The sequence below is a fragment of the Rhincodon typus genome, chromosome 9 (genome assembly GCF_021869965.1).
Source record: "Rhincodon typus isolate 14 chromosome 9, sRhiTyp1.1, whole genome shotgun sequence".
NCBI lineage: Eukaryota > Metazoa > Chordata > Chondrichthyes > Orectolobiformes > Rhincodontidae > Rhincodon > Rhincodon typus.
The window spans coordinates 16,635,527-16,650,191 of NC_063340.1; the positions used below are offsets into that span (position 1 = coordinate 16,635,527).

The 14,665-nt window shown below is 39.8% G+C and overlaps 1 protein-coding gene across 2 annotated transcripts in view; it reads right to left on the bottom strand.

Annotated features, from left to right (window-relative positions):
- usta (uronyl 2-sulfotransferase a) overlaps positions 1–14,665 on the bottom strand; it is an 84,295-nt gene that overhangs the window by 41,977 nt on the left and 27,653 nt on the right. For both annotated transcript variants that reach the window (XM_048600698.1, XM_048600699.1), the window contains exons 3-5: positions 11,713–11,868; positions 10,672–10,751; positions 7,264–7,417 (exon numbers count right to left, since the gene is read on the bottom strand). In XM_048600698.1, the coding sequence (XP_048456655.1) occupies positions 7,264–7,417; positions 10,672–10,751; positions 11,713–11,868 (390 nt within the window). The remainder of the gene's footprint in view (positions 1–7,263; positions 7,418–10,671; positions 10,752–11,712; positions 11,869–14,665) is intronic.

Sequence of the window (14,665 nt, forward strand, 5' to 3'; positions counted from 1 at the left end):
ACACACACGCACAAAGAGAGAGAGACACACACACGCACAAAGAGAGACACACACACGCACAAAGAGAGAGAGACACACACACGCACAAAGAGAGAGAGACACACACACGCACAAAGAGAGAGAGACACACACGCACAAAGAGAGAGAGACACACACGCACAAAGAGAGAGAGACACACACACGCACAAAGAGAGAGAGAGAGACAGACAGACAGGCACAGAGAGAGAGACAGACAGACACAGACAGAGAGAGAGAGAGACAGAGACACAAAGACAGAGAAATACAGAGAGAGAGAGACACACACACACACACAGAGACAGACAGAGACAGACAGAGACACAGAGAGAGAGAGAGAGAGAGAGAGAGAGACACACACAGGGAGAGAGAGAAAGACACACAGAGACACAAAGAAAGAGATGCACACACAGAGAGAGAGAGACGCACACAGAAAAAGAAGTGTTCAGTTTTTTTCCCAGCCTGATAATGATCACTCTGTTCCCTGCAGTCAAAACTCATTGTAAACCTGAAGAAAACCAATTTAATTTTTTCTGCAACAGTTATTGTAAGCTCTAACTTTTAACTGATAAATCAGAGAATTTTTGAGTGAACCCGGCTCCTTGCATCTCTTATCAACGAGTGGAAGCCTCTGGAGAAAGAATACTGAAGCAGTATTTTGGCCAGCAGAACAGTCATAAGGATCATCTGAGCAACAGAACCTAGGACAAGGGCTCCTGAACCGTCTTTCTAGATTTTTCCTCGGCTAATTACTTCATTTTGTGTGCGCGCGCATGGTAGTTTACAAGGGGATTAGAGTTTTAATCAAATATTATACGCTGATGCTTTGTAATTTTTTTTTAACGCATAGCTCGAATCTAATTACTTGTTATAGTCATTCTTGTTCAGTACAGAAACCTGGTCCTTGTTTTTATCAATCTGGGTCTGGAAGTCAGGTTAATATGGGAACTTTGCATACTTTATCAAAGCTTCAACTTTTGTGACAACTCTGGAAATAGTGGGACACGAATTCCGGCATACTACCCCTGTAAGTCATCATACTTGGGAATCCTTCCCCCAAGTCTCTCTGCTCCTTTGAGACATCCTCACAACTAACAATTTCCTTGTCTAATATTGTCTTATGTTGCTTGGTTTGATAATTTGACAATTTTGTGATAACTTTCCTGTGAAACTGCCTTGAGATATTTTTACTATGTTAGAGGTTGTTATATAATTGCAACATAAATGTTGCTGGTGGTATTAATGGGAATTTAGTGTTGTAGATTAGAAGTCAGCTGAAGAACAGAAGTAGAGAAATTTGGTTATAACTACAGAAGGGTGCAAATAGAAACAATGGTGTCATTTTTGGGACCATGGCGGTTCCCTTTCTATGTTACAAGGTCCATCGTTTTCAATATCCACATTTAAAACAGACAGTTGCATATATTAGTTTAAAGACAATAAATAATGATATTGGCAATTAATCCAAATAGTCAAAAGTTTCCAAGTTGCCTGTTAAGGCTTACTTTCTGCTTACATTTGGAGTGAAAACAGCTGTTGAGATATTGAATGCATTAATTATACAGGGAAATAATGTCAGTTTTCTCGAGTTTTAAAATTAATTTATGAAACAGAGGTCAAGTACTTCACACTTGCTGCAGAAATTGAATTAGCCCCAAAAATCCTACGCTGCAGTTCCTAATCTGATGGCTACTAATAAAGTAATTTCACTCCTCTGCCCATGTTAAGGACCTGCCTCATGCGATATCACTGCCAGGTTATAATGATCAGCGTGTGGAATGGTCAAATCATGCTCATACCAATGTATCAACTGTAATTGATAGGGACTGTAACATACTGTCCTATATTTGTATGAACAAACAAATGAATATGATGTAGTTACAGGAAACGTAAAGTCAACAGGCAGAGCAGTTAACTGTGCAGATGATGGTTGGAGAAGAATAAGATTATGGTGTAGCTAGATATTAGATGGAGAGTAATGCAAAGAAATGTGAACTGATATTTTATTCTGCAAAGACAGAAGACATATGCTAAATGTAAAACTTGAAAAAAACTCAAGCTTCAGGGCTGCAAATGCATGAAACTTTAAAAGTAGGAGGACCTACATTAAAAGTGTGGCTTTTTAGCTTTTAGAATTTAAGATAGAGAATACTAAAGCAGACGTTATGTTAAGTCTAGACAGATAATTGGTTATACCAATTTTTTTGGAGTCAACTGCCTCCAATTTGTTTAGTACTGTTTCTGACAATTTCAGCCTGGTCTTTTTCCAACGATTTAGAGGTTATTCAACCTAACAACTCGCTTGTTACAACTGGAATATTTATTTGCTTGCCTTCACTCTTAGTTCCAATCTTAAGAGCGTCATAGAGATGTACAGCGTGGAAACAGACCCTTTGGTCCAACTCGTCCATGCCAACCAGATATCCTAAATAAATTTAGTCCCATTTGCCAGCATTTGCCCCATATCCCACTAAATGCTTCCTATTCATGTACCTGATTCCATGCCTTTTAAATGTTGTACTTGTACTAGCCTCCACCACTCCCTCTGGCAGCCCATTCTATACACGCACCATCCTCAGTGAAAATGTTGCCCCTTAGGTCCCTTTTAAATCTTTTCCCTCTCACCTTAAACCTATACCCCCTAGTTTTGGAGTCCCCCACCCTAGGGAAAATACCTTGTCTATTCACTCCTCATGATTTTATAAACCTCTAATGCTCCAGGGAAAACAGCTCCAGCCAATTCAGCCTCTCCCTGTAGCTCAAACCTTCCAATCCTGGCAACATCCTTGTAAATCTTTTCTGAACTCTTTCAAATTTCACAATATCCTTTTTCTCGCAGGGAAACCAGAATTGCACGCAGTATTCCAAAACTAACTTAACCAATGGCCTGTACAGCCGTAACATAACCTCCCAACTCTGATACTCAATACACTGACCCATAAAGGCAACCATACCAAACGCCGCCTTCACTATCCTGTCTACCTGCGACTTCACTTTCAAGGAACTATGAACCTGCCCTCCAAGTTCTCTTTGCTCGGCAACACTCTCCAGAACCTTACCATTAAGTGTATAAATCCTGGCCTGATTTGCCTTTCCAAAATGCAGCACCTCACACTTATCTAAATTAAACTCCAACTGCCACTTCTTGGCTCACCTGCCCATCTGATCAAGATCCTGTTGAACTCTGAGGTAACCTATTTTGATGTCCACTACACCACCTATTTTGGTGTCATCTGCAAACTTACCAACCAGATCTCGTGATCACACCAAATCAATTATACAAATGACAAAAAGCAGTGGACCCGGCTCCAATCCTTGTGGCACACCACTGATCACAGGCCTCCAGTCTGAAAAGCAAGCCTCCACCACCACCCTGTTTCCTACCTTCAAGCCAGTTCTGTATCCACATGGCTAGTTCTCCCTGTATTCCACGTCATCTAATCTTGCTAACCAGTCTACCATGAGGAACCTTGTTGAAAGCCTTACTGAAGTCCATACAGATCACGTCCACTGCTCTTACCTCATCAATCCACTTTGTTAATTCTTCAAAAATTAATTTAAGTTAGTGAGACATGATATCCCATGCACAATGCCATGTTAACTATACGTAATCTGTCCTTGCCTTTCCAAATACACGTAAAACCTGTCTCTCAGGATTCCCTCCAACAACTGGATTAGGGTCTGGACAGTGTCTCAGTGGTAGAGTGATTAAAATTTGAGATGCTTGAGAGAGAATTAGTGGTGTGCAGATATCTTGGCAGGTCATGGGGTTGGCCATTAAAGATAGCGAGGGACAAGGCAATGGAAAGATTTAAAAACCAAGATGAATATATTAAAATCAAGCCATAACTTTATCAGGGCAAGCATCATTCTATGAAAATGTGTTTCATAAAATGGATTTGACACACAAAAGTTTCCTTTGAAAAATACACAGATGAGTTAACTATAGCAAACAGGATTAGCCTTGTACAGATATTAACGCTATCACAGTGATACAGCATTAATCTTCATGTTTTTAGCTGCAAAACAGCTGGTTATCTGATTGCTTACATATTTACTGTACATTGTATAATGTATAATAAATGAAATACCATTTGGTGGCAGACCCACTGGATCGCGAATGTTTATCCTGGTGTATTATTAAATCAGATACATTTGATCACGTCTGATGATTAAGTGGGGCCCTGGGTTCCCCAATGCTCCCGACTTTCTGATAGCTGAGCAAGGTCTCTCCATTGTAGACAGAGCAGTGATGACTTTTGTTTTTTTTTAATTTCTACACCATCTTTAACAAAGCAAAGTATCCCCTAATTTACAGGAGAATTATCAAAAAAAAAGTTGACATTGAGTCACCCAAAGAGTGATGAAAACATTGGTCAAAGAGGTTGGTTTGAAGCAACGATTGGCATTCTGAAGTATAGTTACCACTTCAGATGCTGCTGCCGCATAAAGACTTTGGAAATTTATGCAGCAGCAGGAAAAATTAGAGGAACGTTAGATTTGAGGAGCAGTTTAAAGGACAAATGGGTAAAGAGTTAGGGAATCAGTGGGACTGTTGAGTTATGCATAACCTCATCAACAGCACAGCAGGATCCAGAAGCTTACATTTTTTCTTAATTCGTATGTTCTTACGTTTGTCATATAGTGAGGCAGACAGGTTTAGGGACAGAATTCCAGAGGTTAGGAGCTTGGCAGCCAATGATGGACTGATAAAATTTGGAATTATGCAAGACACCAGAAGGAGCGGGGAGCATAAATCTTGGAAGAATGTGGAGCTGAAGGAGATTACAAAGAAAGAAAGAAGTGAAGCAATGGAAGAATTTGAAAATGCAAAAGAACTTTAAAATTGAGCATATCCAGAGCAGGTGTAGCAGTGAACAAGTCAGGCCATATTTGGAATATTGCGTGCAGTTCTGGCCAGAAGGATGTGGATGCTTTGGAGAGTGTGCAAAAAAGGTTTACCAGGATATTGCCTGGTCTGGAGGGTTTGAGTTGAGTAGAGGTTGAATAAACTCGGATTGTTTTCAATGGAATGATGGAGGCGGAGGGCGACCTGATAGAGGTCTACAAAATTATGAGAGGCATAGTTAGGGTGGATAGTCAAAGGCTTTTTCTCAGGGTGGAAAGGTCAACTACAAGGCACGGGTTCAAGGTGAGAGGGAGAAACTGTTAGGGAACAACTGTGGGGAAAATTTTTCACAAAGATGGTGGAAGGTACCTGGATCGCACTGCCAGTGAAGGTGATGGAAGCCGGTACGTTCGCAAAGTTTAAGGCGTATATTGATAGACACATAAATGGGAGCCAGAGGGACAGAACCCACGTAAGGGCAATAAGTAGGGATCTAAATAAGGCTTAGGAATGGGTGCAGGCTTGGTGGACCGAACAGCCTGTTCCTGTGCTGTATTTCATTGCATTGTCAGAAGTCACATGACATCAGGTCATAGTCCAACAGGTTTATTTGACATCACAAGCTTTCGGAGCGTAGCTCCTTTGTCAGGTACAATCTAAGCAAGGTAGAGAGATCATAACAATTTATTCAGGTGACAGTGACAAACAAGACTGTAAGATTTTACAGATACAGAACAGTGTAATGGGGTCACATGTAATAGGTACATGTAAAATCCTTCTTAATGTCCTATTTTGTCACCATCACATGGATAAATTGTTGTGATCTCTCCACCTTAGATTGTACAGTTTTGTATTACTTATGACTTTGGTTAGCCCCTCAGTATGCGACTCTTGTACCTATCATGTTATTCCAGCCATTTGGTTTGTCTCCAGCACCATCTTATTTTTAATATTTTGTAATTATCTCTCTGCCTCATTTAGTAGGATTACAGGTCATCCTTTCGCTTGTTATTCAGCTGTCGACACTTTACTCAAACTGTCTAACACTTCAGATCACCTGCAGAGACTTATTATTCAGCACTCCACTCACACCATTTGTATGATCTTTTGATCACTTTGCCCTTGGTCTCTCTCTGCCCATAAATTCTGTGTTGTGCGTGCTTCTTTCTTACTTCATTTGACGAAGGGGCTACGCTCCAAAAGCTTGTGATTTCAAATAAATTTGTTGGACTATGACCTGGTGTCATGTGACTTCTGACTTTACCCACCCCAGTCCAACACCAGCACCTCCACACATTTTGTTGCATTATTCTATTGTGTATAAATATAGGACAAGGATTCTCAGAATTCAGATATTTGCTTTCCAGTACTCATGATCCTAAACAAAAACCTGTCAGTCATTTTTTTCTCTTTACAAGAAAAGTTGTATAATTCAAGCTTTTCTGTTTTTCAAATTAAATATGTAGTTCATCACAACCCCCCATCATATTGCCAACGAATTCATCACAATCAACACTTCCAACTCATCCATCTCTTACTTGGCAATCCTATAACTTACGACCAAAACCTAGCCAGTCCTGGAAAGAAAAATCGGTAAGGGGTCTTTATGGTATCCTGGGATGAAAAGCTCTAGAAGCTTGAATTTTCCTGATTTCCTCAGTATGCACATGCTCATGTTTCTAAAGGTTTCAAACTGATGCTAATTGTAAATTGTATCTTCACTTTCAGCATTTCTTCTCCTCTTTTCCATTACCATCTTTCCCACGCTCTCTAGCTCATTTGTCAACCTCCGAGACTTTCCATCTTCAATATCAATGCTGAAGAAATTCTGTGGCAAATAACTCACCTCTTATGTCTGTTCCCAAAGCCTGCCTGCCATTTACAGGGTACCGCATCTATAGTGTGACAGAATACTCTCCACTTACCAGGACGGGTGCTGCTCCAATGCTGAAGAAGCTCAACATCATTCAGGGAGAAACAAGCTATTGATTGCATCCTACCGCCAGCAATGCAGTGGCAATAGTGTGCAACATATACTGTTGTAGTGTATCAAGCCTCTTTCAAATCCTGTGACTGCCATTACTCAGAAGGACAAAGCAAATGCGTGGCAACACCACAATCTGCAGGTTCCCTTCCAAGCCCTATATCATCCTGATTTCCAAATGCATCATTATGCCTTCACCATTTTTGGGTCAAAAACCCTGGAACTCCCATCCTGTCCAGTGCTGTGCATGTGCCTACACCACATGATATGCAGTTTTACAAACAGTAAGTCATTACCACCTTTTCAAAGGCAAACAGAATTAGGCAACACATGCGAGAAATGCCAACATTCACCGGCAGCACTTGAACCGAAGAGAGAGAGATCCCATTTTTTAATTTGCACAAAACATACTTACAAGGTAGCGCTCCTCATCTTTCATCCCTGGTGTTCGGATTTGATGATTCTGTTCAGACCGCCAATCCCCAAATCGTCGGAAGAAGTAGTTCGATACAAATCGGTTAATTGGATCCCTGATTATATTGATGTAAACTGGCTGCTCCAAACCGAATCTAAGTTGAGATATAATTCAAAAATAATTAACTTCAGCCCGTCAAATGTTATAGAACACTACGATTGCTACATCACAATTCTCAGATATCACAACATTGCAGCCAAACCGCTCAATTACAGAGTTCTTGTTCAGGGATGTATCAAGTAATAATCCAATTTATACAGTTGCTCTGATGACCACTTGGAGGAGCCACTGCTTTTGTTTCACCACAGCTGAGGCGTTATACTTCTGGTATCTACCGGATCTGTCCACATCAGTTCATAACCCACTAACTCGGGAACTGATTTTAAAGACAGCAACACACTCTATCAGGAAGGATTAAGATCACTTGAATCAAACTTAGAATTTTCCTCAATGGTAACCTCGAACCTATATTTGAATAAAACACTGTACTTATCCCATACCACTCTTTGAACACACGTCTACATAACACAGCAGCTCATCATTCCAAACATCACAAAAGGGTGCAAACGCTAAGATTTCTAGAGTCACGTACCACAGGATACCATTCAGCCCATTATACCTACATAGGTTTTTAAGCTATCCAGTTCATCCCAATTCCCTCCATGATGCTGTAAATTATGTAAAATTATTTATCCAATTCCTTTTTGAAAGTTACTACAGATTTTGTTTCGATCACCCGGTCATGCATCAAATTCTAGATCATTGCAACATTTAAAAGAAAATTCTCATCTCTCACTCATTTCTTGTAATTGTCTTAGAAAATGTTTTTGTTCAAGGTTGTTGATAACAAACTTTTGATTCAACAAAGCAATAAATGGGAGGAGGGTTATTTTGAAATGATTGCTGTTCATATCTCTGCACAGTTTGAGATATGGCATGTTTAAAATAACTCAAAGGAACCATTTAAGAACCAAGTGTTGATATATAAATGCCCTGCACTAAATAAAATGTAAACTATTGTTTTTGAAAGTCAAAGTTATTTGGGACAAGATTCCAGGGAGCAGTAGGTTAAAAATTCAAGGCACGAGTTCATAAGTGCTTAATAGCTTTTACCTGGATGGGTGCTGCTCCAATGCTCAAGAAGCTCAAAGCCATTCAGGACAAAACAGTCTACTGAAACTGGGACTCTTTCAATATACTAGCAACAGTTAATAATTAACCTCCACTCCACCTGTATAAAGGGCATGCATCAAAAGAAAATGAAATAAACTTGAAAGGGAAGCATACATTAGAGTTTATATGATTAAAGTGAATCGTATGGGCAAAGCAGAACGTGAAACTTGCAAACACAAATAGTTAAGGTGAACAGCACAAATTTATGGACAGAAAGAAGTATATCTATAAGGCGAGATGAAATTTTGGGCTGAATGGCCTGTTTCTGGTTCTGTAATGTTCGAAAGACTTGCTGTTTCATAATCTTTTCCTGTTTAGTCATAACAAAAAGCTCTCTCTCCACAAACTTAAATCTTTTCCAACCTCTCATCCCTAATCCCTAAATTACAGAACTACTCTTCATAGGCATGGTCCCACCTGACCCAGCAGAAGCCAAATGTTCTTTGATCCTCCTCCACAGAGTTGGAATTGGAATCTGAATTCCTCCGACTGAAGAGGAAAAATACTGGTGGTCCAGCTTTGGCAATCATTCAACTGCCTTCCATACATCACTGCTCACCTCCAATGCTAATCTTTATCTTTTCCACCAGCTGCGCAAAAATGAGTTTGGGTCTACTGTCACATGCTCATTTGCAGGCCACGTTTACTGTTTCTGCTGTGTTCTCCTCCTTTTTCACTTCCCTACTAACCATTCCCCTTTCTTGTCCAGCACTTTTTCCTCATTAAAGTCTAGATCATCTATCTCTTTATAACCTGCTACTTGTGAACACAAGAGGTCACGGTATGTTATATTGTGCACAGTTCAGATCCCCATAATTACAAAAGGATGTGGAGCCATTGGAAAAAGTAAGAACAAGATTTACATAGATGAGAAAGGAATTACTTGAAACACATCTTTAAAATAATGGATAGATGTAAAACAAAAATTACTAACAAATCCCAAACTAGGCACTGTTAGGGCTGTTCTTCTTGGAGAAGAACTGAGGTGATCTGAAAGTAGTATTCAAAATCATGAGGGGATAGAGTAGTTAAGAAAAAACTGTTCCCATCACTGGAAGGATCAAGGATTTGAGGGCACAAATTCAGGATAGTTGGTAAGAGAAGCAATGTGATGAAGGAAAAGGAAAAACCTTTTTTCTTAAGTAGTAAGGATCTGGAATACAGGGAACGGAGGCGGGTAAATTGACACATTCAAGAGGGAAGTGGATTATTACCTAACAGAGAAAACAAGACTACAGGTTAAAGGCAGTGGAGGGCACGAGACGCATTGCTCCTATAGAAAGGTGACATGGACTTCAGGGATGAACGGTCATTTTCTGTGTGGTAACCATTCCACGATTCTATAAATATTTAAGTCACTAACAGATTCAATACAGAATTCAGTAGAAACACTTCTTTAACCAAAGAGTGGCTAGAATGTGGCATAGACCACCACTTACAAGTAAAATATTGCAGTTGCTGGAAACCTGAAATTAAAAAGAAATCAGAAAATGCTGGAAAAACTTAGTAGGTCTGGCAGCAATGGAGTCCAAAGACTTTTGTTCAGGGCTCAAGTAGAACACCGTCACTTGATGTGGTGAGGAAGGTGGTATTGGTGCATTTATAGAAAAGCTGAAATGTTCCTAAGATGATATATTCAATTCCTAATTTGGCTTGAACCCACACGTTTTTGGGGAAAGAGTTACCACTGAATCAAGGCTACACATACATGATACGAATAGGATTAACTGTTAGTAACCGTTCACTTACGGTATTTAGAACTACAGAATCCCTACAGTGTGGAAATAGGCCATTTGGCCCATCAGGTTCACATTGACCCTCTGAAGAGCATTCCACCCAGACCCACCCTCCTACCCTGCATGTCCCATGGCTAATCCACCTAGCCTGCACATCCGTGGACACTACAGGCAATTTAGCTTGGTCAGTCCACCTAACCGGCATATCTCAAGACTGTGGGAGGAAACTGGAGCACCCAGAGGAAACCCATGCAGACATTGGGAGAATATGTAAACTCCACACTGTCGCCCGAGGGTGGAATCAAACCCAGGTCCCTGGTGCTTAGAGGCAACAGTGCTAACCGTACCAATCATTTAATTCAAAAGAAATTCAGTACTATATTATGGGATGATTTCACAATTGTGCAAATGCAAAATGATACAAAAATGCATTTATTACCTTGTGAAGTTAAGGAAATGGACATGTCGCGTGTACAAATAAGGTTGCTCTCCTAGGCTGATATTGTTTATTAATTCCAGCTGTAAGAAGAGAAAGGACAGAGAGGCAATGTGTATTAGAAACTGACGTAATTTAATTCTTTGCATTTTTTTTTCCATACTGCTTGTTTAATCACAGCCCTATTCAAGGAGGGCAATGGTTTTTAGGGTTACCAGAAGCAGACTGAGAATAAAAATCCCAGAGCAACTTCCAGTTATTGGGCCAGAAAGGCTGACTAATCATGGAAAGTGCTCAGCACTACTGCCATCCTGTTACAGCCAATTATCAGCTTACTCAGTCTGACAGTAGAGATTAGCACCACAAAGCCAGCTTGATCCACAAAAGGACCTCTCTTCTTAAGGCCGAGTCACTAGCTGGTCATCAGACAATAAATGAGAACAAGTGCAAAACTTGTTCTGCAGCACATCATAAATGTAGATTCTTGCCATGTTTTAAGAACATTCAATCAAGGTATATTGGGCTCTGCTGGATAGGCCATTATTTATTGCCTATCCCTAAGCACCTTCCAGAATATGGTTAACTGCTGCAGGCTATTTGGTAATTTAGTTGGATGCATTTGGATGCAAATGTTAGCAGGCCTAGCATTCTCCAACATTACTAGCAACAGATGACAGAATCAAATGAATACTGACAAACATAAAATCACAGCTGAAGCAAGAAGGACTACCTTTTAAATGGAATACGCCAATTAGGTAAGAAATGAAATGATCACGGTTGATAAAATCTTGAAATCATCACCATGTTTGGTTGCAGTGGGGGAAAGGCGCAGCCTAACAACTGCAGAGAGGTTGAAATACTGCTAACTTGATTCCTTCCAGCGTGCTGTGTGCAGTTCTAATCACCTCTACATTCACTGTCATTAAATACCACAGAGGCCTGTTAGTGTAGTGAAATTTATCCTGGGTATCCAAATTCTAAGTTGTTGGAGCGAAGAAGGGGATTAGGGTTTTCTTTTAAAATTAGGAATGTTGAGATGCTAACCTGCTCATTTCTATTTAATCTCGTTTTATTGTGAATGTCTGAATTAACAAGGTTGAAATGGTTTCTCTCTGTCAGTACTCTCAAGAGCTGCACCACAGTCCGGCTTCCACATTTTCCAACTCTGTTGTAAACCAGCTGGCTGGGGAATGGCAGAGCCTGTTCAGAACAGAAAAACACAACACATTAAAAAGCTGTAAAGGCACCTTTGTCGTGGTGATACGGACAGAAATAATTAGGCACTCTGTGCACTGGGGTGAATTTCTACTCGCAGTCAGTCTTCGCATTTAAGTGTGATCATATGGAAATCCCAACTGTTCCAGTCATTATTTCTCAAGATTAAACAGTAGGCTATACATCAAGCGTCTACCACACTTCTAAATGTCCTGTGAAAAAAGCCTACCAAGCTACTGAGTTATACCAAAATGCTACAGAGATAACAGCATTTTGGAGATAGCCATAGTTTCACAAGGACAATTAGGGACAGGCCATAAATGCTGGCTTGTCAACGATGTTCATTATCCATAAGCAAATGAAAAAATGTCATGATGCTTCCTCCAGCATGGAAGGCATGTGATTCTTCTGAACATATGAACCAATAAAGTGTAATTCTGCAAAATTCTAATCACCTTGAGAATTATTTCTGATACAATATACAGACTCACAATGTACAATTTTGTTTTTATTATCTGAACTAAATTCATGTCTGGCACTCAATTTCAGAACTACACACCCTCAAATTCCAGATATCAAATTATTTTTTTTACCTTCCATGTGTTACTAATCACTGCCCACTCTAGTTTGACAACAGAAGGAAAGGGAGCTAGTTATGGCTTCAAATTTCCATTATCCACAACTTGGACCAGGCTCAACAGTTTTATTCCAAATTACTCAAGAATTGTTCAATTTAGCACTACAGCTGGGTCAAAAGAGAGAATCAAACTATCGCTGTATAGGAAATATTTAAGAATACTTTGAATACAGTTAAATGGCAAAACTGTTGTGCTTAGACCTGAGAAACCAGGACATGAAGTTATAACAAGTTTTTCTAAGATCCCAATGACTAAAGATTTACAGATTAGATCTTTATTCTGCATTAAGTTAGTTTACCTCTTCAACTCAAACATAGCCATACCTTGTTTGCAGGAGAGGGGTGCAATACAAGGGGATTAACATTGCTGAGCAAGCAAAACACAGTATTAGTCTAATTACCACTCTTGATCTCCATTAGCTGCCTCCTTTTGAACACATACAAAACTAGACTTTTAATGTTTACCTCTTACTCAGTCTCTCAGACAAACCCTCCACCCAGAGTCAGCCAGCTCAGTTCTTGGATTCACCAGAGATCAACTGACAGTTATAAAACGCAATACAATTAAATCCAGTTCCGAAGTCAGGGAAGAAAACCACCACTGGAGAAGATGTTTCATAGTGCTCTCTTCCCCCTTAGGAAATGTAATTTCCACACGACTAGATCCCTTCCTCACAACATGTTCACGAGATTTATTTCAGAAGCTATTCTGTTTTTGAAGTTTATACAAGCAGCATACAGTGAGTTGATTCAAAACCAATACTATTAATACTACAGAAGATTACTGTGTCACTTCTGTGGTTTGACTATTTGATGTAGACATAGAGAGCCACAGTTTCATAACTAACCTAATGTGTATGTCAAACCAGTCTGCTTACTAAACACTGTGTCTCTGTTCTAATCTGGGGCTGAAGTTTGCATACCTGCTGTTTCCAGAACCACTATGCTGCATTCATGGCAGGGGCTAAATGAAGGTCTTTATTTCAGCTGAGAACCAGCAGACAAACAGAAAGTTTCAACTATGCTAATTAAAAAAAAAACTAAATCAGTGTCTGCTGAAAAGGCAAGAGCTTATTGAGGTCACAAAAGACAGTATTTATGGACAGAGTCATATTGTGCACAGTATCTAACTCACCTGAGGCTGAAGGGAACAAGACTGCGCTTTTTCTCTTTGTTCAGTACCATGAACTTTATACTGTTTTTGCCCTAAAAGTGAATTCTTTGTTTACTGCAGTAATAAGGAAAATCCAACTGAAAGTACCACAAAGGCATAATTTTCATCAACCTCTTACAGAGAATAAGGAAACATCAGAAAACATGCTTTAATAACCAACTCTTTACTTCTAGAGAAAATGCTGACAGGACGTTAACATAAGTAATCAGCCCTTCCTTATTTAGGCATTTTTTTCTAGCCTCACTGTTTCATTTACTTGGAGATTCCACCCTCTTGGTCTTTTCCTTTCAATACTTTTTACTTTTGCCCCTTGGCTTATATCAGTCTTTATTCCACAAATTTTATAAGGAATCCCGGAGGGTATACCAACAGAAAATGCCGTTGGAGTCCCTCAGGCTGATCCAGAAGTAGAAGCATTCCATACTGCTCTATCTTCTGTGCTCATTTGCTTTCTCTGCCAAATATTTACACAATCCAATCTTGAACTGGTGCCCATGGCCAGTCTGTTCCTTACAGATTCATTATAAAAACCTGGAAAACTTCAGCAAACTCTCCTACTTCTCTGGAGTATTTTTCCAGAGTAAACAGTCACCAATCTCTATGGCCTTTCTGTATTTTGGTTAAATAAGCACAGTACTGAGGGAGTGCCATAATAGTAGAAATGCTGTCTGTCAGGTGAATCATTAAATCAATGTCTCCACCTGACATCTCAGTGGATGAAAAACAATCCATACAACTCTATACAGACTTCAGTAAGGCATCCGACAAGGTTCCATACGGTAGACTGGTTAGCAAGGTTAGATCACGTGGAATAGAGGGAGAACTAGCTCGAAGGTAGGAGACAGAGGGTGGTGGTGGAGGGTTGCTTTTCAGACTAAAGGCCTACGACCAGTAGTATGCCACAAGAATCGGTGCTGGGTCCACTGTTTTTAATCATTTATACAAATATAATTTGGATTAGGAGGTATGGT